This window comes from Gymnoscopelus microlampas (genome assembly GCF_963454915.1).
Source record: "Gymnoscopelus microlampas genome assembly, chromosome: 5".
In the NCBI taxonomy this organism is placed as follows: Eukaryota; Metazoa; Chordata; class Actinopteri; order Myctophiformes; family Myctophidae; genus Gymnoscopelus; species Gymnoscopelus microlampas.
In genome coordinates this window covers 43,760,117-43,786,492 of record NC_139942.1, presented here as the reverse complement: position 1 = coordinate 43,786,492, position 26,376 = coordinate 43,760,117, and the positions used below count along the sequence as shown (strand labels likewise).

Sequence of the window (26,376 nt, the reverse complement as noted above, 5' to 3'; positions counted from 1 at the left end):
AAAAGAAGCGACTACGGTTATTTGAAAATAGCCAATCTACAGCTACACTTTATAAACAAGCCCCAAAAAGACGCATCCCGCAACTGTCAATATTTAACAAGCAACTTTGCAGAAAAAGAAGCCCTTATTTTTTGTCCGCTTATAATAAGCGGACATGGCAACACAACACTGACACCTGATACACCGGCAATGGTACGTCTAAAAAATAATTCCGACTACAAACTGAGGCCGGAAGCGGAACCTTTCAGTGACACCACTGGCTAGCTCTGAGCTAGAGAATAGATTTTTCCCGCGTTCATCTGACTCTCACTTTTTGGCTTTTTATTGTTGTTTTAACGTTTTAATTTAGCATAAACCATGTCGAAGCGAAGAAGCTGTAGGTTCGTCACCACATCATCTGAAGATGCCATGGAGGATAAACAAGAAGTTCAGACAAAAACTGGTGAGTGTTTTCTTTTTGTTGTGCTGCGTGTGCCTCACGTCACCAGTGGTGGAAAAAGTACTCAAATTGTTTATTTAAGTAAAAGTATCAATACTGTAATAAAGAAATAAATACTCTTTTACAAGTAATTGTCCGGAAATTCAAAATGTACTTGAGTAAAAGTACAAAAGTATTGGCATTAAAATGTGCTTAAAAGTACAAAAAGTAAAAGTACTCATTATGTAGAATGTCCCATTTCACAAGTTTTCAGATGTTTTTCAGATGTATTAAAAACTTTTGACAAGAGCAGATCTACAAGCTCACAATGCATAGTGAGCTTGTAGGTCGGCTATTTTCAAATGGCCGAAATGTATATAGGACTGAAGTGGTTAATGTATGTTTTGTAATAATCATCAAAATCTATAAAGTAACTAGTAATTCGAGTTTTCAAATATTGTAGTGGAGTAAAAGTATAATATTTGCCTCTGAGATGTAGTGTGGAGTAGAGGTAAAAGTACTGCAAATTTGAAATAGTCCAGTAAAGTAAAAAATACCTCAAAATGGTACTTAAGTACAGTACTTGAGTAAATGTACCTTGTTACTTTACACCTCTGCACACCACTCATGGAAACAGCCAGGACATGTCTGGTAACCTGACGCTGCCAGATCCAAGAAGCTTGCTTCACACATTGTTTCACAGCTTATTTTGAGGAACCTGGTTAGTCAATACCGCCCCCATCTGGCAGGGTCAGGTTACATGTCTGGACCATAGTATAATTATATATTTGATCTGGACCATAGAGTTATAATATATCTGGTCTGGACCATAGAGTTATAATATATCTGGTCTGGACCATAGACCAATTATTTGTTTACTAACATTGAGCCTGGACGCACAGGTGATTGTTTCACGCAATCAATTCCCAACCTGTTTCGGGGTGCACTGGTTTCAGCACACCCCAACCCCCTCTTGTGTGTGTTGGCTAGTGAGACGCGTCCTAACGAGACCTGATATAATGGGTTTCGTTGCGCGCATACTGGCTGCACGCAGCCAGTATGACGTCGTCTGTTAAGGGGTCTATAGAGTTATAATATATCTGGTCTGGACCATAGAGTTATAATATATCTGGTCTGGACCATAGAGTTATAATATATCTGGTCTGGACCATAGAGTTATAATATATCTGGTCTGGACATGGACAACACGTTCTGCTACAACATTAACTAGACAGAAACAGTAATGGTTACACCCATGTCCATAACTAATTATGTTGATCAATGTTAACAAGCCCCCATAGGGCTTTTTGTGTTATCCTTTTAAACCGTAGCTCTGTACAATCTGCAAACTTGTTAATAAAGTATCCAATCAATCAATCAAGCATGTATTTTACAGCCTAAAGTAAATTAGTATTCAGTGTCTGCGGTTGAGGGCTCCTGAGAACGACAGGGTTACAGTATTTGCAATGTCACAAAAAATCAACAACAAACATAGCAGCTCCTCTTTTAAGCCCCCATACAACAACATCCACTGAAAGTTACATGATTTCCACTAGTTTGTATTTATCCATCTCTAGACATGTCTCCCTGCAATTGCAACTGTTGTTGTAGGCTACATTTTAATGACCAAGTCAGGGCTAATCTTGCATTCTGAGATTGTGCATGCATGCATCTGATGATCTGATATGAACACAAGTAACACATGTATTGTTGTCATCCTCTTATCAGTGTGGCAGTGGGAAGGAGATGAGGGTCAGTGGGAGCCCTACCCTCCGTCAGAATGCACTTTACTAGACTCTGCCGTCTCTGGTGGGAAGACCTCCGTCACCCTCAGTCTGGGCTCTGGCACAGCCTACAAGGTTGACCTGAAGAAGATGGTCCAGATTAACCCGGTTACCAAGTACAAAAGGAAAATACGCTCTCACGCAGTGAAGCCAGGTGTGTGTGTGTGTGTGTGTGTCATGTACATGTTTTATAAGCATAATGCTTGCAGAAGTTTGTATTTTTGTCATGCTTTTTTGTGTGTGGGTCTGAGTGAAATGGCCTCACTCTTAGGCCTTTCACAATTATTACATAATCGTCTAATAACAATTGTTTTGCATAATCGCAATTATTTTGCATAACAATTGTAATAATTGGGAGTTAGGATTTGCTGAAAAATTCCTGTGCTCTGGAGCTGTACTGCTATAGAATAGAAACAGCCGGCTAGGCCACTTTACCTGGTTCCCCCTAACACTTAATATAACTTTTATAAGTTTACCATATATATATATATATATATATATATATATATATATATATATATATATATATATATATATATATATATATATATATATATATATATGGTCAACCTTCACCATTCATACAGACCATATTTGATTCCTTTATTTGTCTTTACACATGCAACAAAATGAAGTCTGCAACTCTCAAATAGGAAGAAACATATCTACAAATGTTTTGGAGGAGAACCTGTGTTCCTTTACATTCAGTTACTTATTAACATGTTTTTTCTGTTGTTTGGCTTCATGTTATTTGTTTATTTTCGGTGTTTTACCATTTTTATTTTTGCAAAATACGCGATCAACATTATGATGCTCTCTGCCTAACCAGAAAGCTTGAATGGAGAGAGTGATTTAGCCGGTGAAGATGGGACTAAAGTTGAAATTAAAGAGGAACAGAGAGAGGATGAACCCGTCACTAAGAAGAAGAGAGGAGCAGGAAAGAGTCAGACCAAAACAAAGCCGCCTAAAGAAGAAATGGAAAGTAAAGGTATGTACCTACCCAACCAAGCTCTCTTTCTTTTTTTTTATGTACTCTGTTTCTTTTTAGAATGATAATACATGACATGTATATAGCGCTTTCCAAGATAAGTCGCTTTACAAAACAAAACTGTGTTTGTTTTTTTTACTTTCACTTTCACTACTTTCACTGTTTTATTATTTTTCAGGTTTTAGACAGAATGTCAGTCATTACAAATAAAGCATTTTAATTGTTCAACCCCCCCTCCCCCCCCACATATCCCCCCATCCAGGGACATCAACCACACAACATACAAAGTCACATACACAGAAGAATGTTGTTGTTTTTTAATGTAAGATAGAGATTTGTGAGGGTTATATAATGTTATAATGTCCCACAAGGGGAAGTTCTAGTTGGCGGACCAGCTGCCACGCCTGAATTTGCATAATCATGACTCTCAACCCCACCTTCATGCAAATGTCCAGGGCAACACAGCCGGCTCACAAAACACGGCTCAAACTATCAAACTAGGCAGTACTGATCCAATATCTGTTGACTTGACATATGTCAATGGATTCGATGTCACTCTGCACCATCAAAGTTACTAAGGCAACCTTTACTTTATAATAATAATACTAATAATACATTTTATTTGTAATGCACTTTTCATTCACAAGGAATCTCAAAGTGCCACAAGGTAAAACATCATCAATCATATAAAGTTAAAAAGCACGGTTTAAAAACAGATAAGACTAAACAACAATTCAACATGAAAATGCCCTCTGAAACAAAAACATTTTCCGGCCTATTTTAAAAGAGTCCAGGGTCTGTGGTGCTCTCAGGTCAATAGGAAGGCTGTTCCATAGGCGCGGCGCTGCCGAGCAGAAGGCCCGGTCACCCATAGTACGTAGATTTGTACCAGGGACATCGAGGAGGAATCTGCTGGTAGATCTGAGGGTGCGGGTGGAATTTTGTGGGGGCCTAATTAATTTCTGTAGGTAGGGAGGGGCATGTCCATTTATGCAGTTGTGGGTGATCAGCAGGACCTTGTAGTCGATCCTAGCTGACACGGGGAGCCAGTGCAGTGAAAATAGGACCGGTGTTATGTGGTCATGCTTAATACGCACTCTCATTACTTTCTGTTGTTCATACCACTGTTTCCCAAACTTAGGGTCTCACAGACAGTTTTTTTATGGGTTGCCTTTCCTACTGTAAAATCATTATTTACACCATGTAAATGTGTTTTGAAAAAGGTCTTTAGCACTTGTCAAAAGATTTTCAGAAAAAAATACATTTAAAAAATATAGTTTCAGAAATTTTCAACATTTTCAAAAATATTGAAAATGGCAGATCTGTAAGCTCACAACGTGTTTTGATTGGACACATTGTGAAGCTTGTAGATAGGCTTACGTGATTAATTCATAAAGTACTTTTGTAAGTTTGGGTCCCAGGCAGACACCATGTATCTTAAACGGTTTGTGCTCATTTGCAGGATCATTCACACCACACACACACTTTGACTTTGATTGATGATTGACCTCACCGTGATGTTTCTGCTGCTTTGTCTTTGTACAGAGGTTGTCAGGACAGTGATCATGAAAGGCAAGGCTCCCGTGGACTCTGAATGCAAGGCCAAAGTCGGCAAGGTATAGTATGCTTAGGTAAATGGGACATGATGTGATTCATGCCAGTGAGTACACACACACGCACACACACACAACACACACACACACACACACACACACACACACACACACCTGTGGTTTGGCATCTGTTTGGGCAGGCTTTTTAAAATGACTTCCTTTTTTCACATTTGGTAATAATGTAGGTAGGTATGTTTAAGATCTCTTTTCCTCCCGCAGGCTCATGTTTACAATGAAGGAAATGATGTTTATGACGTGATGTTAAACCAGGTAAAAACATTACACTTTATATATAAATGGTCATTAGTAGCTCTAGCAATATACTGTACATTTAAATTTGTATTATTATAATATTACACTTACAATTATTACACTTCATAAATAACTAGCTTAACTATTATGAATGTGATACTGTATAAGCTATATTGTTTCCCCCATTATGGCTGGGGAAAAGGAGTGCTTGTTTTTGTTACTTCAACAAGGCAGTGTACGCATGAGGCTCACAAGCCAGTGCCCGCAGTGAGCAGCCATTTGCCACGTGCGTTGATGAGCGCGGTGGACACGGAATCTATAGCGTGAAGTAAAACGAGCGTTCCCTTCCCACCATCCCAACCGATCACAGTCCTTCCAACAACCATAGGGGGAAAACATTAGTCGTATACTCACTGTAAGATATAATTTCATATTCAGTAGAATTTGTTTGGTGTTTGCAGACAAATCTTCAATTCAACAACAACAAATACTACCTGATTCAGCTTCTGGAGGACGACAGCTCAAAGTCCTTCAGCGTGTGGCTGAGATGGGGCAGAGGTAGGTTCATGTGTGGCTGAGATGGGGCAGAGGTAGGATCATGTGTACAGCAATGTTTCTCAACGTCAGGTTCAGTGATCACCAGGGGTCCAAATGGGACCATTATGGGTCTATAACTTGAGAGTTACATTACATTACATTACAGTTATTTAGCAGACGCTTTTATCCAAAGCGACTTACAATAAGTGCATTCAACATAGGTAGGGAACGAAACTACTAATCACCAGAAGCATTAAGTGCATTCTCTTCTAAAACAAGCAATCAAGAGTATACCTAGCGCTAAAGTAAAAGTGCAATATATCAGCTACCTACTTTCATAAACAGATGAGACAAAATAGGAAAATCAAATGAGCAAGAGCTAAAACAAATAAGTGTATTGAATAAACAAGATCCAATAAAACAAGTACAAATATAGCTGCAAGCAGCGATAATATGGGGCCAGGAGAGAGAAAGAGAAATGATAATTCCTTTAACAGGTCAGTTCATGAAAGTCCTTGCGGTCTTGTTTCCAATGAGGGCCTGTGAGCAATTAGGGGTTAAGAGTCTTGCTCAGGGACAAATTTCGTTTCATCGACACATTTGCTGACCTGGCCTGGAATCGTACCTGGGTCAACCAGAGCCTCTGGCTCCCTAGGCGGGCTCACTAACCACTCAGCTATGGCCGACCCTCAGAGAGAGAGAGAGAGAGAGAGAGAGAGAGAGAGAGAGAGAGAGAGAGAGAGAGAGAGAGAGAGAGAGAGAGAGAGAGAGAGAGAGAGAGAGAGAGAGAGAGAGAGAGAGAGAGAGAGAGAGAGAGAGAGAGAGAGAGAGAGAGAGAGAGAGAGAGAGAGAGAGAGAGAGAGAGAGAGAGAGAGAGAGAGAGAGAGAGAGAGAGAGAGAGAGAATAGATTGAAGAGACAGAAACATGGAAACGGAATAGATTGAAGATAGAAACGGAATAGATTGAAGAGACAGAGACATTGAAACGGAATAGATTGAAGATAGAAACGGAATAGATTGAAGAGAGAGAGAGAGCCATGGAAACGGAATAGATTGAAGATAGAAACGGAATAGATTGAAGAGAGAGAGAGAGCCATGGAAACGGAATAGATTGAGTCATGTTTTTTGCAATTCAACTTAAATGAGTCTGCATCAAGTGAGGCTTGAACCGGCAACCTTGCGATCATGAGGCACTCTTAGGTAGCTGCAACACTACCTATAGTGCTATAGCTTTGTCCAGGCTGATATCGTCTGTTGAGGATCACAAACTCTTGCCTTCTGTCATGACCCAAGCCCCTGTTTCACTAACACAAAGATCACTCGTTCACAAACCATTTACCAATGAAGAAATTGTACATCTCCTCAGAACCAAAACTAGTGAAAGTAGCCAATCTACAAGCTCACAAACCATTAAAAGTTGTCAGATTGTACATCGGCTATTTTCACAATGAAGTATGTTATACATTGAAAAAACATACTCTCATTGCTATCTGAAAAGTTGTGAGATTGTACATCAGCTATTTTCACAATGAAGTATGTAAAAAACACTCAATTAAGTATTTCATGTTATCTTTAACAATTGCAAATGTATTCATTGATAGTCATGTTGTGTGAAATGCAACTTAGATGAAGTCTGCACCAAGTGAGGCTTGAACCTGTGACCTTGAGGTTGTGAGACATACACTTAAGCGGGACGCTATTGGACCAAGAGACAAACCTCTGAAAAAAGAGATCACACTGATCATACAGTTTCACGCAAATAGCTGAAAAATCCTGGGTTTAAGTGTTTTTCAAACTGCTCAAGATTGCGGACAACCTAAGGGCGGTGCTTACTGGTCAACGTGATAGATGTGTTCCTCATTAGTCAAGGCACATGTGTAAGCAGGTCTAATGGCTGTCGGCCAAACGAGGCATGACTTTTGCCTGTTTAAAGTTTCAATTTTCAAAAAATTGCTATAGCGCCCCCGTTTGACCAATTGGAGTAAGATTGGTTTCAGTGATATTTGGAATGGCCCTTTACATTTCTGCAAAGTTTCAAAGAATGGTAAGTCTGCATGTATGAGTTAGGGGCAGATGAATAATTGTCATAAAACTGCAATATTCATTGGCTCATTAAAGCTTAATTTTTTCACTTATGGAAGATATTTTGCAAACGTTTTTTGGTATAGGTCCAAAGTTCATGTGTAAAAAGTTTCGTGCAGATTACTCAAAAATCCCAGGAGGAGATAGGTTTTAACTGTTTTTCATATAATTCAAAATGGTGGGAGATCTAAAGGTCAGAGGTCAAAAGTCAGAGTGTGAAAGTTGTTCAGCATGAGGAGACGCATGTGTGCATCGAAGTTTCATGGCTGTAGGTGAAACAGGGCATGAGTTGTACCTGATCAAAGTTGGCATTTTTCAATTGAGTGCTATAGCGCCACCTTTTGACGAAAGATTGTGAGAATTATTTCTTGATCGTTTTTCATGACCATCTATCATATGGCCGAGTTTCATAAAAAGCGACTGCACGGTTCAGCCAGAACTGCCAAAAGTGGCAGAAGAAGAAGAAACGGAATAATGCCAATAACAATATGGGTCCATGCTGGAAGCCTGGCCCCATAACTAGTTAGCAAGAGTTATAAACCACATTAACACTGTCATGTCCCTGTTGTGGACATGCCACATCGGAAATAGACGATTTTTATGCAACTTGAGCTTGTACATCAGTTATTTTCGCTGTGCGACAGCATTGTACGACAACATATGAAATTGGGCTAAGTGGTTAATGCATTTATACTTTAGTGGCAATCTAATGCTTTTTTTAAAAGTATTTGACAACTGAAACACAGTTTAAAATACTTATTTTTGTAAAGTGATATGTCATACGACACTTTATTTGCTGAAGCATAAACTCTGTCTGTCTGTCTGTCTGTGTTCTGTAGTGGGTAAAGTTGGACAGAACAGCTTAACTGCCTGTGGGGGAGACCTGCTGAAAGCCAAAGACTTCTTCAAGAAAAAGTGAGACTGTTTATAACAAATACATGTTTCACACATACATACCTTGCTTATTGTAAGTTGCTCTGTCTGGTTAAGAGCGTCTGCTAAATGACTAAGTTGTAAATTGTACAGAGAACAGAAAGGAGTTTGGTAGAAACTGACTTTTTTTTGTTACAGGTTCCTTGACAAGACCAAGAATGAGTGGGATGACAGGGATGCCTTTGAAAAGGTGGCCGGAAAATATGACATGGTGTTCGTGGACTATAACACCAATGATAAGGCAAATGTAATGCAATTTATTTTTTTATGAAGTTCCGTATTCCCTTCCATTTTGTTTTCTTCCATCCCTCCATTTAATTTATTGATTAATTCCCTCCTTTTTATCTATCTGCCCTCCTTCAAGCCCTCCTCTTTGCCCCACGCCTCATAAATATGGATGCCAACAATATCAATGTCTGTAGTAGGGCTGAAACTATCGATCAGTTTCTTCACGATTATTCGATTGATTACTTTTTCCATTAATCGAATAATCACGAGGCATGTTTTTTTAAATAATATATTTTAAATTCTCAAGTCTAATTTTATTAAATGATTATTTGTAAATCAATTAATTTCATTAACTGTTGCACTCCTAGTCTGTAGTAGCAGGTATATGGCTAAATCTACGAACCTCTACCTGAACCTCTTATCACCTCTGATCTTCCAGGAGAACCTGACTGAGGTGGACACTGTGGTCAAGAAAGAGGCCTCCAAGCTGGACGTGAAGCTTCAGAACCTCCTGGGGCTTATCTGTGACCTGAAAGCCATGGAGGAGTGTGTGCTGGAGATGAAGTTTGACATCCGCAAAGCTCCTCTAGGTTTGTCAATCAGAAGCACTTAAAAGCGGAACTAATTGGCATGGTTTTGTCTGAACTGCCACCATAAAATGCCTTCTTAGCATGAAAGATGGATAGAAGGATGTCAGTCGGGCTGGGCTAGAAATTACTAAAAGTTACACAAGGGCTGTCACGAGTATTAGATTTTAGTGGACAAATAATTGCGATTAACAATTTAATAGTTTTGTTTGACATTGAACAGTGGGACTTACTTTATAAATCAAAATTATATTTCTGTGTGCCTTTTAGGCTTCATACGCAAACAGTGCATAGGGCAGATATGAAAAAAAATTGACAGACAATGACCGCTACCAATAATCAAAATAAATAATGTACTATTGCCAAAACGGGCCATGCATTTAATAATATTATACTTTCCAAATGTTTTAGAAATAGTGGAAATAGCCGACCTATAAGCTCATGGCCAAAACGGGCCATGCAATTAATTATTTTATAATTTCCAAAATGTAGCAGAAATAGCTGTGTGAGCTTGTAGATCGGCAATTTTTCAACAGATGCATTTATACAGATTAAGATTATGCCAAAATAATTGCGATTATCTCAATTAATTGTGTATCAGGCCATTATGTAATAATTGTGACAGGAACCCCATCACTCAACTCAACTCGACTCAACTTTTATTTATAAAGCACATATAAAATGACCGAAGCCAACCAAAGTGCTATACAAACCAAGAGAACAACTGTAACTCGGTCAAAACAAAAAACATATTAATACAGCAAATTAATTGATTAACAAATTAAAATACACACAGCAGAGAAACAGTGAGGTGGGGTCTAGGGTCATGGGGTGCCCGTTTCAGCTGTGGCCAGAGAAAGGCCAGAGAAAACAAATATGTCTTCAGTAATGATTTTAAAAGTGTCTATGGACTGGGAGGCTCTTAATGTTAAGCGGAAAGCTATTCCAGAGCCTCGGGGCAGCTGCAGCAAAGGCTTGATTACCTCTGTTTTTTAACCTGGTCGTGGGCACAACCAGCAGCAGTTGGTCGGCCGACCTAAGAGCTCTGGATGGAGTGTAGTACTGCAGAAGATCTACAAGGAAAGGGGGGGGGGGGGCAAACCCATTTCTTTGAAAACAAACATTAACGGCCTAAAATCAATCGATCACTCTGCTTGTCCTGTACATTAGGTGTTTCCTTGCTGATGAAAGATGCATCTGTCTCTCTGTGCCTGTAGGCAAGCTGACCTCGGAGCAGATCCGTGCGGGATACACAGCCCTGAAGAAGATCGAGCAGTGTTTAAAAAGGAAGGGAAGCAATCGTGAGCTGCTGGAGGCATGCAACCAGTTCTACACACGGATCCCCCATGACTTTGGGTAGGGAGTTACGTAGTAGTGCAACAGGAAGAGCATGGCACCTACAGTATGGCTCATTTATACTTTGGTGTTGTGCCCTTATTGACATATTTTCAAATCCCGCCAGTTGAAAGGGTTTGTTTGACAAAGTATATCGTCTCTGTCAGGTAGAAACCTCATATGTCCAAAACTGTTACTTTTCAGGAGAAAAAAAAATAAAATAGCAAAAGTAGCAGATCTACAAGCTCAAAAGTAATACGCGTTGCTTTGCACCACGTTTCGAGCTTGCAGATCTGCTACTTTAGATACTTAATTCTTTTGCACTTGACTTTTATTTCCATTTTCATACCTTCTGTAATCACATTATATGGACATACGGACAAAAGTTGCATCACACATTCAACAGCATCATACACATCAAAGAAAAACTTTCAAAGGCATCACAGACACAGGCAACCAAAAATCACTATTCTAACAGCACCAATCATCCATACATGACCTTTAGGACACTCCGGCCAATAGCGCAGGGAAGACAGGCAACCAGCCCGTTCAATCAAATCTCGTCCAACAACATTAATCCCCAATCAGTCTGGGCAACTGCAGTACCGGTGTCCATCTGATATTGAAATCCTCTGTCCTCATATGTAGTTTATGCTTTCCATCAGATTATGCTTTTTAGCCTCTCCCATCATTGCTGGATAGTCGTTGGCTTTACATTTCTCCAAGACACAGTAATAATATTTTTTGTGATCAACAGCAACACCCCAAGCAGATATATCTGGTTCTTGGTTGCTATTCCCCCCGGAATCTCACCAAGTATAAAGAACGCTGGCTCAAAAGGAATGTCAACTCCCATAATTTGTTTAATCTCCCCTTGAATATCCGTCCAAAACGTATGTATTTTGGGACAATCCCAAAATATGTGGGTTTGGTCCCCTATCTTTCCACTTTCTCTCTAGCATAATTCAAATGTTAATTTCTAGTTCCCACTTCTGTTTAATATCTAGAATGTTTCCCATAACATTGTCTTGAAGCCATCTGTATATATGGGCTATCAGATTCCTTGTTATCTCTCCCTCCATGGTCAACATATGTATTTTTTCTAGATTTGAAGGCAATTTACAGATCTGCTCCCAGTTTGTATTTTTTTGTAAATAGTGTCTTAATATTTAATAGCAGTTAATATCTTGTAATAATACATATAACTTTATGTGTCAGGTTGAAAACACCCCCAATCATCAACTCAGAAGAAGTACTGAAGGAAAAGATTTCACTGTTGGAGGTGAGTGTGTTGTTTTCTTTTAGATCTACAGGTTTCACTGTTAGAGGTGAGTGTGTTGTTTTCTTTTAGATGTACAGGTTTTATCACCTCACCATCATCCTCCACTGGTTGCTCATTCATCTCCATCATCCTGCTTCTCCTCCTCTGGTCAACTTTTGTGACTAGTGACTAAAACATTGCTTTAGGCCAGGTTTAGGTAACCTCACACTAATATCCCAGATGCACTCAGTGTTTAGCCTGTTGAGCATGCAGTGAGTGTGCTCCTTGCCGAGACCATGCTTCGCATTTAGGACAGTCATTTCTGTAACCACTTAACTTAGACTTAACTAAACTGGAACTGAGTTCGCTCTATACTTGGACTGCTTTTTTACGTCTACACCAAATCACCAAAAATGGCCGATCTATTGGCACAACGTGTTGCATTGCGGCGCGTTGTGAGCTTGTAAATTGTCTATTTTTGGCTAATACATCCCCCCAAAATATGGATGCTGAGGTTCAAGTGGTTAGCTTAAACTCTGATTTTGAGTTTGGTTGTTTTTTCTTTTCAGGCATTGGGTGACATCCAGATTGCGGTGAAGATGGCCCAGACTGGTGCAGACAGTTCGGAGCATCCTCTGGACAGACAGTACCACTCCCTCCACTGCCAGCTACAGACTCTGGACTCCACCGGCCACGAGTTCCAGGTCAGTCACATACCACACCCGTTGCGATGTGACACGTTGTGAGCTTGTAGATCGCATTTTTTCACTTATTTTTTTATTTGTGAAGGAAATTTGTAAATACATAAATGTAAAAGTTTTGTCTATAATGACATGCCTGAAAATAAAATATGTATTTTTAGGGTATAGAATGTGTATAGAAGTACTGATATAGTAGCACACTGATAAGTAAAAAATCATTACTTCTTGTATAGTTATATTGCGATAATAATGTGTGGTTGTCACGAAAACCCAAGGCACACCTGGACTTGTCTAATGGCACACCAGTGTGCCTCGGCACACCATGTGTGAACTACTAATAGTCTACCAGGCCTCAAAATCAGAAGGATTCTACGTATTGTGACATAATCTCAATGCTTATTCGCTAGTAATCTCAAAAGAGAAGGCATCTATTGATTTGTATTACTGAAATTGGATTAGGGTTAAGGTGCAGGGGAAAAAAGCAACACAATTTCTTCCTGGCAGGTGGTAGAGAAGTACCTCCTGTCGACCCATGCCTCCACCCACAGCGACTACACCATGACTGTGCTGGACATCTTTTCAGTGGACCGGGAGGGAGAGAGGAACAACTTCCTCTCTCAGATGCACAACAGGTACAGTAGCAGCTGTTTGTGCACTTTCTGTGTAATATGTGACTTGATCCTAGATATGTGTCATTCATATTTTGATTCATGGTTGTTGATGGTGTGATCTTATGCTGTCTCACATGAGGTGCTGGCTGAGAGGCTGGATTATAACAAAACTGTAATCAGACAAAGACACTCATGGAAAGAAAGAATAAATAAATAGCATACAATGCTACGAATGAATTGAATGAACACTAACAGTTGTGCTAGTGAGGGTTTTTGATTCAATTTGTTATAGCACTTTACAATTCACTTAAATAATTCTTCCATTAACCACGTAACCCTAGGGGTACCCCATTTGAGAAACACCGCTCTAAGCGTGTGACTGTTTGTGTGTGTGTCTCCCCACTAGGACGCTACTGTGGCATGGCTCTCGTCTATCTAATTATGTGGGCATCCTCAGCCAGGGGCTGCGGGTGGCCCCACCAGAAGCCCCCGTCACTGGATACATGGTAGGATGGACGGACAAATAGACATACAGTATACATATATAAAAAGTTCTGTCTTTATCTGTCTATTCTTTTTTTCACAACAAGAGATGGAAAAAAGATGTTGTTTCATAGTTTCCCCATCTCCTACACCTGTGGTCTCAAAGCGGTCCTTTTTTTTAAATTATATTAATCTTCTCTTATGGGGGTTCCTAGCACAAAATCTTTTCAGATGGGGTTCCGCGGCCAAATACATAGCAATTTGGGGGTCCTTGTTTGTGGTTCTCAAATGTTTGAGAACCACTGTCCTACACCTAGCATGTTGTCTTGGTAATATTCTAGTCACACACACATTGATCCATGTGTTTTTCTCTGGTTTAGTTTGGTAAAGGTATCTACTTTGCTGACATGTCATCAAAGAGCGCCAACTACTGCTTTGCCAACCAGCGCAACAACACCGGTCTACTGCTGCTAAGCGAGGTGGGTGGGCTTTGTTTGTTTGTGTGACTTAGTACCATACCTTTACAAGAGTACTATATATTTAAATGGTGGTAAAATATATCATGTTGTCACTGTCGAGCTGAACCGTTGTATCTCCAAAGCCGATTTTCAGGAAAGAACCTGAGTTTTAATGGTTCCAACGTAGTTATGATTTAGTCACAAGCTCTTGTAAATACTTTTCATTTGTTCAATATTTATAAAACCCACAGCACTTATACTTTCCCTTTTTATTTTTTCAGTAATGCGACACATTGTGAGCTTGTACATCAGCTATTGTATGTATAATTTATGTATGTAGCATACATTTGTAAGACAAAGTAGGGCATTAATTTACAAAAAAATAAAAAAGATTTCTGCCCAACAGTGATGATATAGTATTATCATAATTACAGCTAAGTTCAGTATACAGGTATTTGTCTGTCCTTGCTAAATATTGATAACTTGTATACTGACTTCTGGGGGGGGGTCCTTGAGGGCGTTCCAGGGCTCCCTAGCGAAACCAAATTGGACCCTTTACAGTTCTATAACTCTTGAGAGTGTACAAATGGATGGTTCCATTTGTACACTCAGAGTTATGGGGTTTGTTCGTGGCCATTGGCCAATACATAGCAAACTGGGGGTCCATGAAATTAAAATGTTTTGAGAACCACTGCTTTTATTTGGTTCCAGGTGGCCCTGGGAGACAGTAATGAGCTTCTGGCTGCTGACTACGAGGCCGACCGGCTCCCTGCGGGCAAACACAGCACCAAGGGCCTGGGGCAGACTGCACCTGATCCACTGAACTCTGTCACCCTGTCAGTATCTCTCTCTTTCAGTATTTCATTTTCTTTCCAGCGCTTAAAAGGCTCATACTGTTAGTCTGGCAGGTTGTTTAACCTATTGATTATCACATGCTTAAGATATGTAATCCAACATTGTCAAAGTTACATTATGGTTACTTTTTGATGCACTTTAAAATGCAGATTTATTTGAAAATTCTAGCTGAAAATAGTCGCTGGAGGAAAGATTCATTTACAAAGATCATGACGTATTACTCACGCAGTGAGGTTTAGCTTAATTCAGGTAAGTTCGGTAACATTTTAATGACTATGGGGAAAATGTAAACAAACACAAAATCTAGAATTAAACCCATTAACAGGAACATTTTTGATTTATTTAGGTACAATATATGACTGAAGCTGTGAATAGATAATCTAATAATAACATGTATTGACTGCAATATGGTTCTTTAAATATGAATCCTCCTGAATATGGCTGAATAATGCTTAAATTAGGAAATTATGAACATATAATAGTAAGGAATGCAAGGGTCAGTGCTGCAACAGCTTGACGATTCATACAAAAGTAACAAAGGTTAACATATTGTGTTATTAGACTAGAGCACAGTTGATTTAATAGACATATTCTATTACCCTTTTCCGACTATCAGAATCTGTGAAATATGTATTTAATTTAAAGCAGCACAATTTAGATCCAAGTAGTTTTTTTTCTTCCCCTGATAATCTAGCATTCTAGTAATCTCTCTCTCTCTCTCTCTCTCTCTTTATCCCTTCCTGCCTCTTCCTCGTCCTGCGGTCAGGGATGGTATGACCGTGCCCATGGGTCCAGGAGTGAAGACGGGGATCGGGAAGGACGGCGGTTATTCCCTCCTCTATAACGAGTTCATAGTCTACAACCCCGCCCAGACCCGCATGAGGTACCTGCTACGCATTCAGTTCAACTACGCCTCACTGTGGTGACACAGTGCAGTACAGGATCTATACACTATGACAACGTTGCAATACAGTTACTATAATACACTAGCCTGGAAGACTGGAGCAGAACTTTGTGAAGTGGGGGGTGTCGGGTGGATATTGTAGTTTGAAGCACAATTAGATTAGATTAGATCACTTTGTTTGGTAGACAAGTCAAAATTGAGCGTAGTGGTGGTGGTGTACCGAGGGGGGAAAAAATAAACCAAATAAGAGTCCACATTTTATCTCTGCTATCCATGCGTTTTGAAAATAATTCTACCAGAGTAACTTTCAAACACGTTTCAAAGCTCCAGGTGTCATGGCACTCGCACCCTGTTTACCTTCCATTGAGATAAGAAAAGGACAAATAAGGGACTATATTAATCCATTTGGTAAGGATAAATGGTGTAGAATAATCTATCTGGTTAGGATTAAAGGTTGTAGAATTATTTGAGAAAAATCTGCAGAACATTTTGTACTTTTTGTTTGTATTTTATGATGTGTCAAGAATGCATGTATAACAGTCTGTGTCACAATTTAGCTGTTGACAAAATTATCTCATCTAAAAAGTTTAAAAGTTTAAAAGTTAGTTTTACATTGTTGGTTAACAATTACAGCTCAGTCCACGCAAATGTAGCTTGATAGACCAGTTTATTCCATGTAAATTGGAACACAAGTCCATGTGTTTTGTTTGTATTTTATTGATGTCATGAATGCTCTTGTAACAGTTTATATGTCACAATTTGGTCAGCAAAATATCTAGTTCAATTTTAAAAAAAGTTGTCATTTTTTTGTTTTTTACAAATTGTTGGTTAATGGCTACTAAAATCTTTCAATAAAGAAACATCTTATTTTATCTATCCATTGTGTCTATCAGTTAAAACCAGGGTTATGTATTAAACAAATAAACGCCAGTTTCTATGAGAGACTGACTGAGAGAAAGAGACAGAGAGAGACCACAGGGTTACGTACAAAAATAAAAGTAATTTTCTATGAGAGACAGATGCGTACTTGACCTCTCCCCCAGGAGAAACAAAAAGGTGAGAACAATGTCCAGGTGGATCATAAGGGTAGTGTTGATGTGCTCTTCACCCCTATCAACAGCTGACACTTAACCATCAGGAACTGACAAGAGTGGAGGAGTGAGAAAAATACACTTAACCATGTGATTGCTCGAACAGCAACTGGACAGCAATGCAACAGCTTATTCCTTGAAAATGTAGCTCAGTAGGTCACGTGTTTTTGTTTGTATGTGAGAGGATAAAGAACAGGGAGGGAGGAAGGGAAATAATTAAATATGTAGTTTTAATAAGAGTAAGTGCACATTTTGTCACACATAGGCTCGATCTATGAACATAACTGATTTTAGTCCTTGTTTGTGGCAGGCCTGTAAAGCCTGATTTATTCTTGGTTGCACATCGCGTTGCATGCTACGACGCGTTGTGAGCTTGTAGATTTGCTCTTTTCGGTGCAAGAAACCACTGCACAACTAAGTATAAATCAAATGGTGGCTCGTCGTGTGTTTTGCTATGATGAAACGCACTGAGCAGCATGATCCGCCAAGGATGAACCATACATTAGGCTTAAATTACAATGTTGATTTCTCTCTGGCCTAGTAAATGCTGCTGTCTGTTGCTGAGTGAAATAGAGAAGGGAGATTGGCAGCCGGGTGACAATGAAGAGAAAGCAGAAGAGATGAGGGCCAGCTATGTACTGTATTGCTAAAGTACAGTGTATAGTGGTGTCTTGCAATAGTCATGTTACAGTAGAGTGTATTAGTGACAAAGTTAGTCCACTCATATTATGTACCAAACATTGATTGGAGATTATTTAGTCTAGGCGCTTAAAATCAAGTGTCGGGTAAAAATAATGCTTCAGCTGCTGTGGTCGGTAGATGAAATAAGAGAGGGTGATGTAAGACATCACTTGACACACTGTATGCAAATTAGATCAACTGTTTTTTTCTTTCCCAACCACGTGCTTGTGAGGGGCTATAGTTTTATTACGTCAAACCTTACACTTCTTGCCATTGATTGTTTGGGAATTTCCAATAGTCAACCGTCAACCGACAAATCAAGAGGTCAGTGATGGTAGTATGATTCTGTGAGAGTAGAATCACAGCCAAAAGATCATGAGACAAAAGTAGTACAGTTCAATATTGTTGCTGCAGACACCTTGTATCTACATTTTTTGCACTATTCTATACTTTAATAAAGTAGTGAATATAGCATCTTTACAAGCTTACGACACGTATCACAATGTGTTGTGAGCTTGTAGATCCGCTATTATTACGTTGTTTTTTTAATGTTATTTGGAAAATGTTCACCTATAATGCAAAGACCAAAATAGGGTATTTCTGTGGGTTTTTGTAAAAGTGAAAAGTATTTTACTACATTGGATCTATTTCCGCCTGTGTGATGTGATTATTTTAGACTGTCTATCTGTGCATGTAGGTTACTGTTTGTCACTCTGTCCACAAAGTTGCATCGTCGTAGAGAAGACAATGATGGCCACGGAAACCACTGGTGTCGTTCCCACAGTGATGACAAATGGAGGTGGTGTTGTGAAAGGAAGCTATATGGTTCCCATCGTATAAAACAGACGCCACCACCTGCAGGCATAAAGCCTGACTGGCGCGCAACTAAGTAAAAATACGGCTTAATACTCACAATTAAAATAATGAGGGGAGGCCTGGGTGGGCAGCAATGTATAGGTTCATTTAACTGCAGCCATGTGTCCTGGCTAGCCCTTCAGCAAGGCACTACTCTATCAGTATGTCCCATCTGCAAGTCATTGACTGCCATTTTTAATGTGTGACTTCTACAATCATTGTCGGTATAGCATACAGAGAACCACAATGCTGGAAAAAGAAACAGCCTGGCCTAATTTTTTGTAAATCCAGACAGCACACTGCCCGTTTACAGTAAGCTTGTGAGCTCACAAACAGGAAACTGAGGTTTTTTTATTGAGAAAGAACTGACGTTTAGTTTAGTTTTTGGGGTATTTGGGGACCTTCCGTTCCATTCAGCTGTTCCACCTCTGGTTAAGATAGTCTAGTCTCAAATGCCTGCTAGAGGCCTAAAAAACAAGTTTATCTTGATTTCTCGAAATGAGATGCTGCATTTCAAGGGGCATATCCTCTAGTGAAATTTCAAAATGAAAAATGTTTTAAAATAAATAAAACATGCATGACTGTGCACAGGAACACGCCAGACCTGTTTGACTCAAAATATAGCAAATGAAACTTCGGAATGGCACTGCTGTGTAGTGATGGGATCACCAGTGTCAGAATTAAAGATATATTGAGCATTATATAGTATGTATGTAGATACAAGGTTTCTGCCCGACAGCAACGCTATTCCAAAGTCGCCTCCTCTTCACACTCCTACTGCAACAAACCCTATTCTTAGGTGATGTATCTTCACATCTATTGAGATGCACAGGTACTAGTCCCATTCAGTGGTAGAAGAACAATTAGCACAAGTAGAAATATCTTCTTTATGAATGGACCAGAGATGTTCAAACGTATCTATTAAAATGTTGATGTTTTTTCAAGTTTCTTCAAGGCTAAGAACAAATGTTCTGAATAAACTGCATAAACTGCAATAAAGCTGCATAATTTTCAGCTGACGGTGCTTTTTGGTGTGTAAAACATAACACTGATGTGGTCAAATTAGGGAAGTTGGCAAGTGCTGAAAGAAATTAAAACAACAGTCATCTATTCTGGCAAAGTGAATAAGAAAGTAAAACAAAGATTAGAGTTTATGAAATATTTAATAGAATTTTGGAAAGGTGTGCCATGTTAAAACAACAATGACAGAAGGCAAATGGACATATTACTAGCAACTCCATCTATAGGCTGTGCACAACTGTAGTCCCGGGTTTCCAGAAGTTGGTAGCTCATGGTCCATAGTGTTAGAAGGAGTTCTCCTCAACTCCTAACGCTATGGACCAGAGCTAAGTAGTTGGCATACCCATTTAATCTTCCCATAGCTTTGTTTGATGGGTTCTGTAGCAGATTTAAACCGAAAACATATAACAAACACTTAAAACGACAACTGACAAGAACAGTATTAATAACAGGTCAGAATGAGCATTGGGAATAACATTTTTTGAAGATTGTTTTCAGGGCCAATGTGACTTTGTAGCGTCAACCTGATGATAGTACCTGTAAGCCAAGGACAGCTGGAGGGACGAGACTTGAGATGATGACAGTAACTGTCAGGACTGGTGAGGGGGTCGAGAGAGGTCGAACTGGATCACAGTTGTTTTCTCGATTACAGACCGCATGTACAGTTCAGATGGAGGGGGGGGGGTGGATTTTCCATGAGAAATCTATAATTACATACCTGAAAGAGGGACGCTCTCAGTAGGTTTAAAGTGGTTAAACGATTGTACTTGTACTGAAACCTTTAAATACCATGCATATTTTGGAAGATTTTTTTTCTTATAAAGCTGCATTGTGCGATATTCGGTAGGGGCCCCATTTTCATAAACAAGATGAATTACTATAACATGCACTCAAAGCATTGTTTCTCAAGACAAGCCAGCTCTCCTTTTGAATTATTGGATTACAGTGTGGTACGTTTTGTGATACTGTTGATGTGGATGGAAATAAACTTAACTATACTCCTGGGCTCTTAACCACTTCAGCCTTATTTCAAACATCATACGATGGTGTTGCGTGGCACAAATAGCCACTTGACAAGCTCAACATGACATATTGAGGTTGTAAATCTGCTATTTTTTGACAATGTTAAAATATAATGGCATGCCTCCGGATGCCAGGTTGAAAGTGGAGTAACATACATAGTACTTGACCTTGAAACAGGATATTCAGGTTAGTGGCTCATTGCACAGAATACAAACACACAAAGACTTACACAAAGACAGGTCTCACACATATATTTATTGTAAAAAATACATATAAAAACAACTTTTGAGACATACAAAAGATTGGAGCTTAGAAACAGTATATTGACCAAACAAAGACCAAGCCATTTTTTTGAATTGCATTACAATATTTACAATTTAATAAATAAAACTCAAACTTTTGTTTCTATAACCAGAGTTAAAGGCAGATTGTCCATATCGGGATGCAGATACCACTGTGGTGACTCTTTAAAAAACTAAAACAAAAACACATTCTCATCGAATCGATCAATACATCGATGTATCCATGATCTCAAAGCACAGGGCAGAGGAGAGATTTTAAACCAAGGATGGAGGAGAATTGTACAAAATAATCATCCTTGGTTGTATAGGAGCTAGTTTACACAGAGTGTCTTAGTTAGCATTGGTAGAAATTGAGGTATTGCACCACACAGCTTATGGGGAAGGTAAAAAAACAACATTTGGGAGGTTGTTCAGATTGTCTATTATTTTCACCGACAACCCAACCGTGCTTTTATAGCCCCTCCCCTTTTCACCCACTCCAAGTTAATATTATGCGTTATCACCACAACAAAATGTAACACCTAATTATCAATGTTTCTCTTATTCTGCTCTCTAACACATAGCTCCCGATGCACAGACATACTTTTGGCATTCTTCTTTTTTCCAATACAAAAAGGGGGGAAACATGCACACGGTCGCCAACTCGTGGCAGGACAAGTCATAGCACCTCAAATTGCAGAACAAGGGACGAAAAAGCTGGGGTGGACAGAGCTGAACGTTGTGCTGATCCAGATCGTGCAGAACAACAGACATGCCCTTTTAAGTTCAGGCAGCAAAAGCAATAAATCCATGTTTTGTTGTCTACACTGCTGGTCTGTGCCAATCGTGCACCAAACTCACACCAGTCAGGCTCCACTCGTCACTAATTCAGCCTCAGAATTAGGCTAGCATCTCAACTCACCCCGTCACTAAAGAAAGACAACAAATACCAGCTTGCACATGAATCCCTTCGCCTGGCAAAGGCAACCAACACACACACAAAAGGCAAGGGTAGCCATTTAACACCTTAAGCAATACTTAGAATCAATAATTGGTAAGATACAATGTCTATGAATCCTCAAGAGGGAAGAAGGGGGGAGTTAACACTATTATTTAGCCATCAGTGCTGCGCTCCATAGCCTCCAGTATTGGGGAGGCATCTGCCACATGGTACAAACATGCCCCCCGAGAAATGCCTCCCTCGACTAGTCTGTCCATACATTTTTCTCTCCACTCTGCCATTCAACAAACCAGATGGCCCACAGTACCACTTGGCGTCTGGTTTAAAAGAAATCTGGACTTAGTCCCCGGAGGGAGTGAAGGCGAGTAATGCCTGTTTTATTCTTGGTTGCGAGCCGTTGTCACGCACCGAAAATAGCTGATCTTCAAGCTTGCCTTGAGCTTGTAGATCAGCCATTTCCGGTGGGCCACTTAGGTGTTAATCACCCTTAAAGAGTGACAAAACACAAACCACATTCCTTCAGCCAAGTAGAATGAGATAGTGGGACACCATGTAATACACCACTGCCGTATAGCGGTGCGTTACCAAAATCGCAGTTTGATTAAAAACTAGCATAAAAAAGAGCCCTCTTGACCAGCAGACCTCTGGGCACTGTACTGTAAACACACACACACACTCAAATTCATCGGGACAATTCCTGCCCTCAGTTGTCATCACACACTCTAACACAAACACACAGTCATCAGGACATTTTTGTCCTCACTCGTCGGTACATATGAACACACACACACGCACACACAGTTTCTTGAATACAGTCAACATCAGGACAATTTCTCATTCACAACTTTATCTGAGACCTTATTTGAAAAGAATCTGCCTTGAGGGAGAACAAAGTGCTCAAAATGGTGCCAACACTAGTACTGCTATGGCCTTCTGAAATACCTAAAACAACCACCAAGTAGCAGCGAGTTCAGCACTAACCACCTACTGGGAAACTGACCTATTCAGCAAACAATCAATCAATTCACCCCCCAAACTTCCCCTGAAATGTATACAGGTAATGACGGAAAAAAATAAAAAAATCCCACCTAATCTACAGCAGCCCCCGCTCACAGAAATACAACCCCTCAACCCTCCAGCTAGTTGAAAAAACAAAGCAATGCGATATTCGTTTTATGTGGTAACTGTTCGCTCTTTTAGTTTCCAGTCTCTGGATTAACCAAGGAACGAAACATTCATTCAATGTAACATAATAAATGTAGGCTGATTAGCAATACTTTCTTTTGCAACATTGGCAGAGAAGAAATGACTATACCATTTGTAAAGAATAAAAAAAAGTTGAGGATTTAAGAGCCACAGTCAATTTGTTGCTTTCCTCCTCGAGGTCAAGAGGTCTTTCTAAGAGGGTTTTCCATCATCTTCGATTGAAAATATTTCTTTGACGTCTTTTTTTTGTGTGTCCAGCAGATTCTGAGTAGTCCTTGAAGGAGAAAGGGAGGGGACCAGTTCCATCACTTGTCCGAACCAAGGACTGAGGGAACAGCTGGTTTCATTGTTGCCATTTGGCTTTAAAAATGGTCCACACCAAGTACAAATGGGAGTGGTCCATGTGGAAAAGATCATTTGGTGCTTCCTCTTAGGACTCTCTCTCTCTCTCTCTCTCTCTCTCTCTCCGCCACATGATTGTAGAAAGTTTTCATCTTGGGGGGGAGGGGTTTACTTGTTAAGAAATTCAAATATGCTTTTTATTCTGCAGTATTGGGATTCGGTATAGTCTCCTGTAGGGATGCAAAAAAAGGAGAAGCCATCTGTTAGACACATGGATTTGTTTTCTAATCAGTCTTTTGAGATAAAACTTGGACTGAGATATGTCGTGCTTCTTTCCACAGTATGTTTACTGTACTGTACCATTGCACGATATGCGAGGTTACATCTGTGATGGCATGATGTGTGAATCTAAACGAATTGAGCATTTCTCTGCACCAATACAGAAACCAATTTGATACTCTATATGTGACTATTTTAACCACTTAAGCATCACTGGTTATTTTATCTGTCAAATGACAAAGTATATACAATCTACAAGCTCTTCTTTCGTAATAGGAAACCTTTTTTTAACACAAAATAAGGATGCCAGGGTTAATGTGGTTAACCACCCAGTATCCCTATTCTGGGGTGAGCATTCGCCCAAAAACGTATTAGATCTACAAGCTCGCAACACGCTGTTAGCTTGTAGATCGACTATTTTCAGCGAAGGTATTAAGTGTAGCTCATGGGAATATGGTCTACTAAGTATTGGACCCATGAAAATACAGACATCAAGTGTAGGGTTTAAGTGGTTAAGTGAGACTGAATGGAGTGTGGAAAATGAATGAATCTTACATTGAAATGTATTTATTTGTTCAGAATGGAGAACCCCTGTCGGCTGGACACACTCTTATATACCCCATGAATCAACACACACACACACACACACACACACACACACACACACACACACACACACACACACACACACACACACACACACACACACACACACACACACACACACACACACACACACACACACACACACACACACACACACACACACACACACACACACACACCCTACCTGAGTGGGGTTGGTCACTGTGTTCAATACATGTGACATGTACATCAATCAAAGGGATGTTCAGGGCAGCAGGGCTTCACCTTTGACCAGGAGTCAATGCAACTGGAGGAGCGGGAGATATTGACAGAATGGGTAAGAAAATTAGAAGAAGGGAACGAGGACACATTAAAGGAGGAGGAAGGACGATGAGAAGAATAAGGAAGAAGGGGGAAGTTCAGAAAGAAGCAGAGGAATGGAAAGAATAAGGAGAGGAAAATGGAGAAAACAAACAAAAAGTCAGAGGGAGAGAAAGAGAGGATGACAAGGAGTAAGACAAGTAGGGGAGGGAGATGACAGTGGAGGAGGAGAAACAAGTGGATGGGGGGTGCACAAGGACAACATTACATTTTCATCAACTCATGTCAGTGTTCCTGCTGTGTGCAAACTACTGAAAAACTGTAGACTTAATTCACTCCACCTGAAGTGTGGCTAAATGCAATCACTGTGGTGTCATGTAAATCACAGCAGCGGGCTTTCATGCCATTAAATGCCAAATTAAAAAAGTCACACATTCCTCTCCACTTGCCGTGACATTCATTTAAATAAATACATTTTACTAAATTTCACAGCAAGTGTGGAGGAGTGTGAAACTCGTTTAAATTCCCAATATTTGGCACCTCATATGCAGCGTTTCAACTTTTTTTTTAAAAGTAAAGTTCTGTTATCTAATTGTCTATTTTACGGACAGTATGTGTTTATATTTCATCTCACATTTTGGGGGAAATGTGCATTTTTTGTGCATCTGCACAATTAAGTATTTTTTCTCACTGGGCAAATACACGTACAAGTAAGCTAGACATAAACTAAACAAATTGAACTTGTTTACCTCTTATGGTAGACGCAGAGGCAAGCCAACCGAGCAATGGTCTCTCCTTGCACCAGATCCTCCAGACAGATAGAGCACTCCCCACTGTCTTTACTGAGTACATCCGCTATAAGTACAAAAACACACACAAAAAAATCAGTGAAGGTAGGATGGTTGAACCACTTGATGCTAAAATACACACAATATTAGGGATGATATACGATGGAAAGTGTTGATAAACCTGCCTCTAAATATTACCCATGGTGTCATTGTGGTTCAAATACACCCTCCCCTGTGTCAACTACAGGTGTCCAGTTCCATAGCAGCTGTGCGTTTGGCTTCCAACTCCAATGTCACAGTTTCAATTGTTTTAATAGAACATTAACCACAGCCCTATATACACAGTACTCAATCGTGCGACGAATAGTGAAAATACTACTTGAGCTTGTTGATCTACTTTCTTTTCATGTGACCCAAATTCAAAATCACCATGAACACAAGGAGGGGCTCGGGAGGAGATAATACAGGGGGACTTCAGATCAGATGTATGTAAAAGCGGTGGCTTCAATATAATACTCACTATTGTATGGTAGAGGGGGGGACGTGAGGCAGCTCAACAGGTGATCCTCGATCCTGCCCCCCGGAAAAGGCTTGGTGCAGAAAGGACAGCGGATATCTGCATGAGAAAGGGAGACAAAGCCTTTGTTCAGAATGCAGGCAAATCAGATTTGTTTCTCACATCTGATCTTTCAGATTGACTGTCTGTCCACACTGTTATTTGCAAGTGATTAGATCAGATTTGTGTATTCAGATGTCGTCGACCGATCTGCATTGGTTGCTGTGGTAACAATGTTAACAACACAGGCGTGAGTAATGGCTCTGTCTGTCTGCTTCAGCATGACACCGTCGTATCAACAGTGCCATGCTAAGCATTTTGAGCTTGTAGATCGACTATTTTGAGACACACATTTAG

The 26,376-nt window shown here is 39.8% G+C and overlaps 2 protein-coding genes across 2 annotated transcripts in view; one reads left to right on the top strand and one right to left on the bottom strand.

Moving 5' to 3' along the window:
* Positions 1–262: 262 nt before the first annotated feature.
* On the top strand, positions 263–16,894 carry parp2 (poly (ADP-ribose) polymerase 2). The gene is made up of 17 exons (XM_084057339.1): positions 263–442; positions 2,147–2,356; positions 3,032–3,190; positions 4,736–4,806; positions 5,023–5,073; positions 5,517–5,613; positions 8,514–8,589; positions 8,746–8,854; positions 9,275–9,425; positions 10,640–10,778; positions 11,976–12,039; positions 12,588–12,722; positions 13,224–13,351; positions 13,737–13,836; positions 14,194–14,292; positions 14,983–15,107; positions 15,893–16,894. Exons 1-17 carry the CDS (start codon positions 358–360, stop codon positions 16,050–16,052), a joined length of 1,959 nt encoding a protein of 652 aa, XP_083913465.1. The 5' UTR covers positions 263–357; the 3' UTR covers positions 16,053–16,894.
* A 4,042-nt stretch (positions 16,895–20,936) lies between these two features.
* LOC311046065 (uncharacterized protein) overlaps positions 20,937–26,376 on the bottom strand; it is an 8,298-nt gene continuing 2,858 nt past the window's right edge. Inside the window, exons 2-5 of the mRNA XM_084058178.1 lie at positions 25,984–26,079; positions 25,425–25,530; positions 24,560–24,661; positions 20,937–23,720 (exon numbers count right to left, since the gene is read on the bottom strand). Of these exons, the coding sequence (XP_083914304.1) occupies positions 24,604–24,661; positions 25,425–25,530; positions 25,984–26,079 (260 nt within the window). The 3' untranslated portion in view covers positions 20,937–23,720; positions 24,560–24,603. The remainder of the gene's footprint in view (positions 23,721–24,559; positions 24,662–25,424; positions 25,531–25,983; positions 26,080–26,376) is intronic.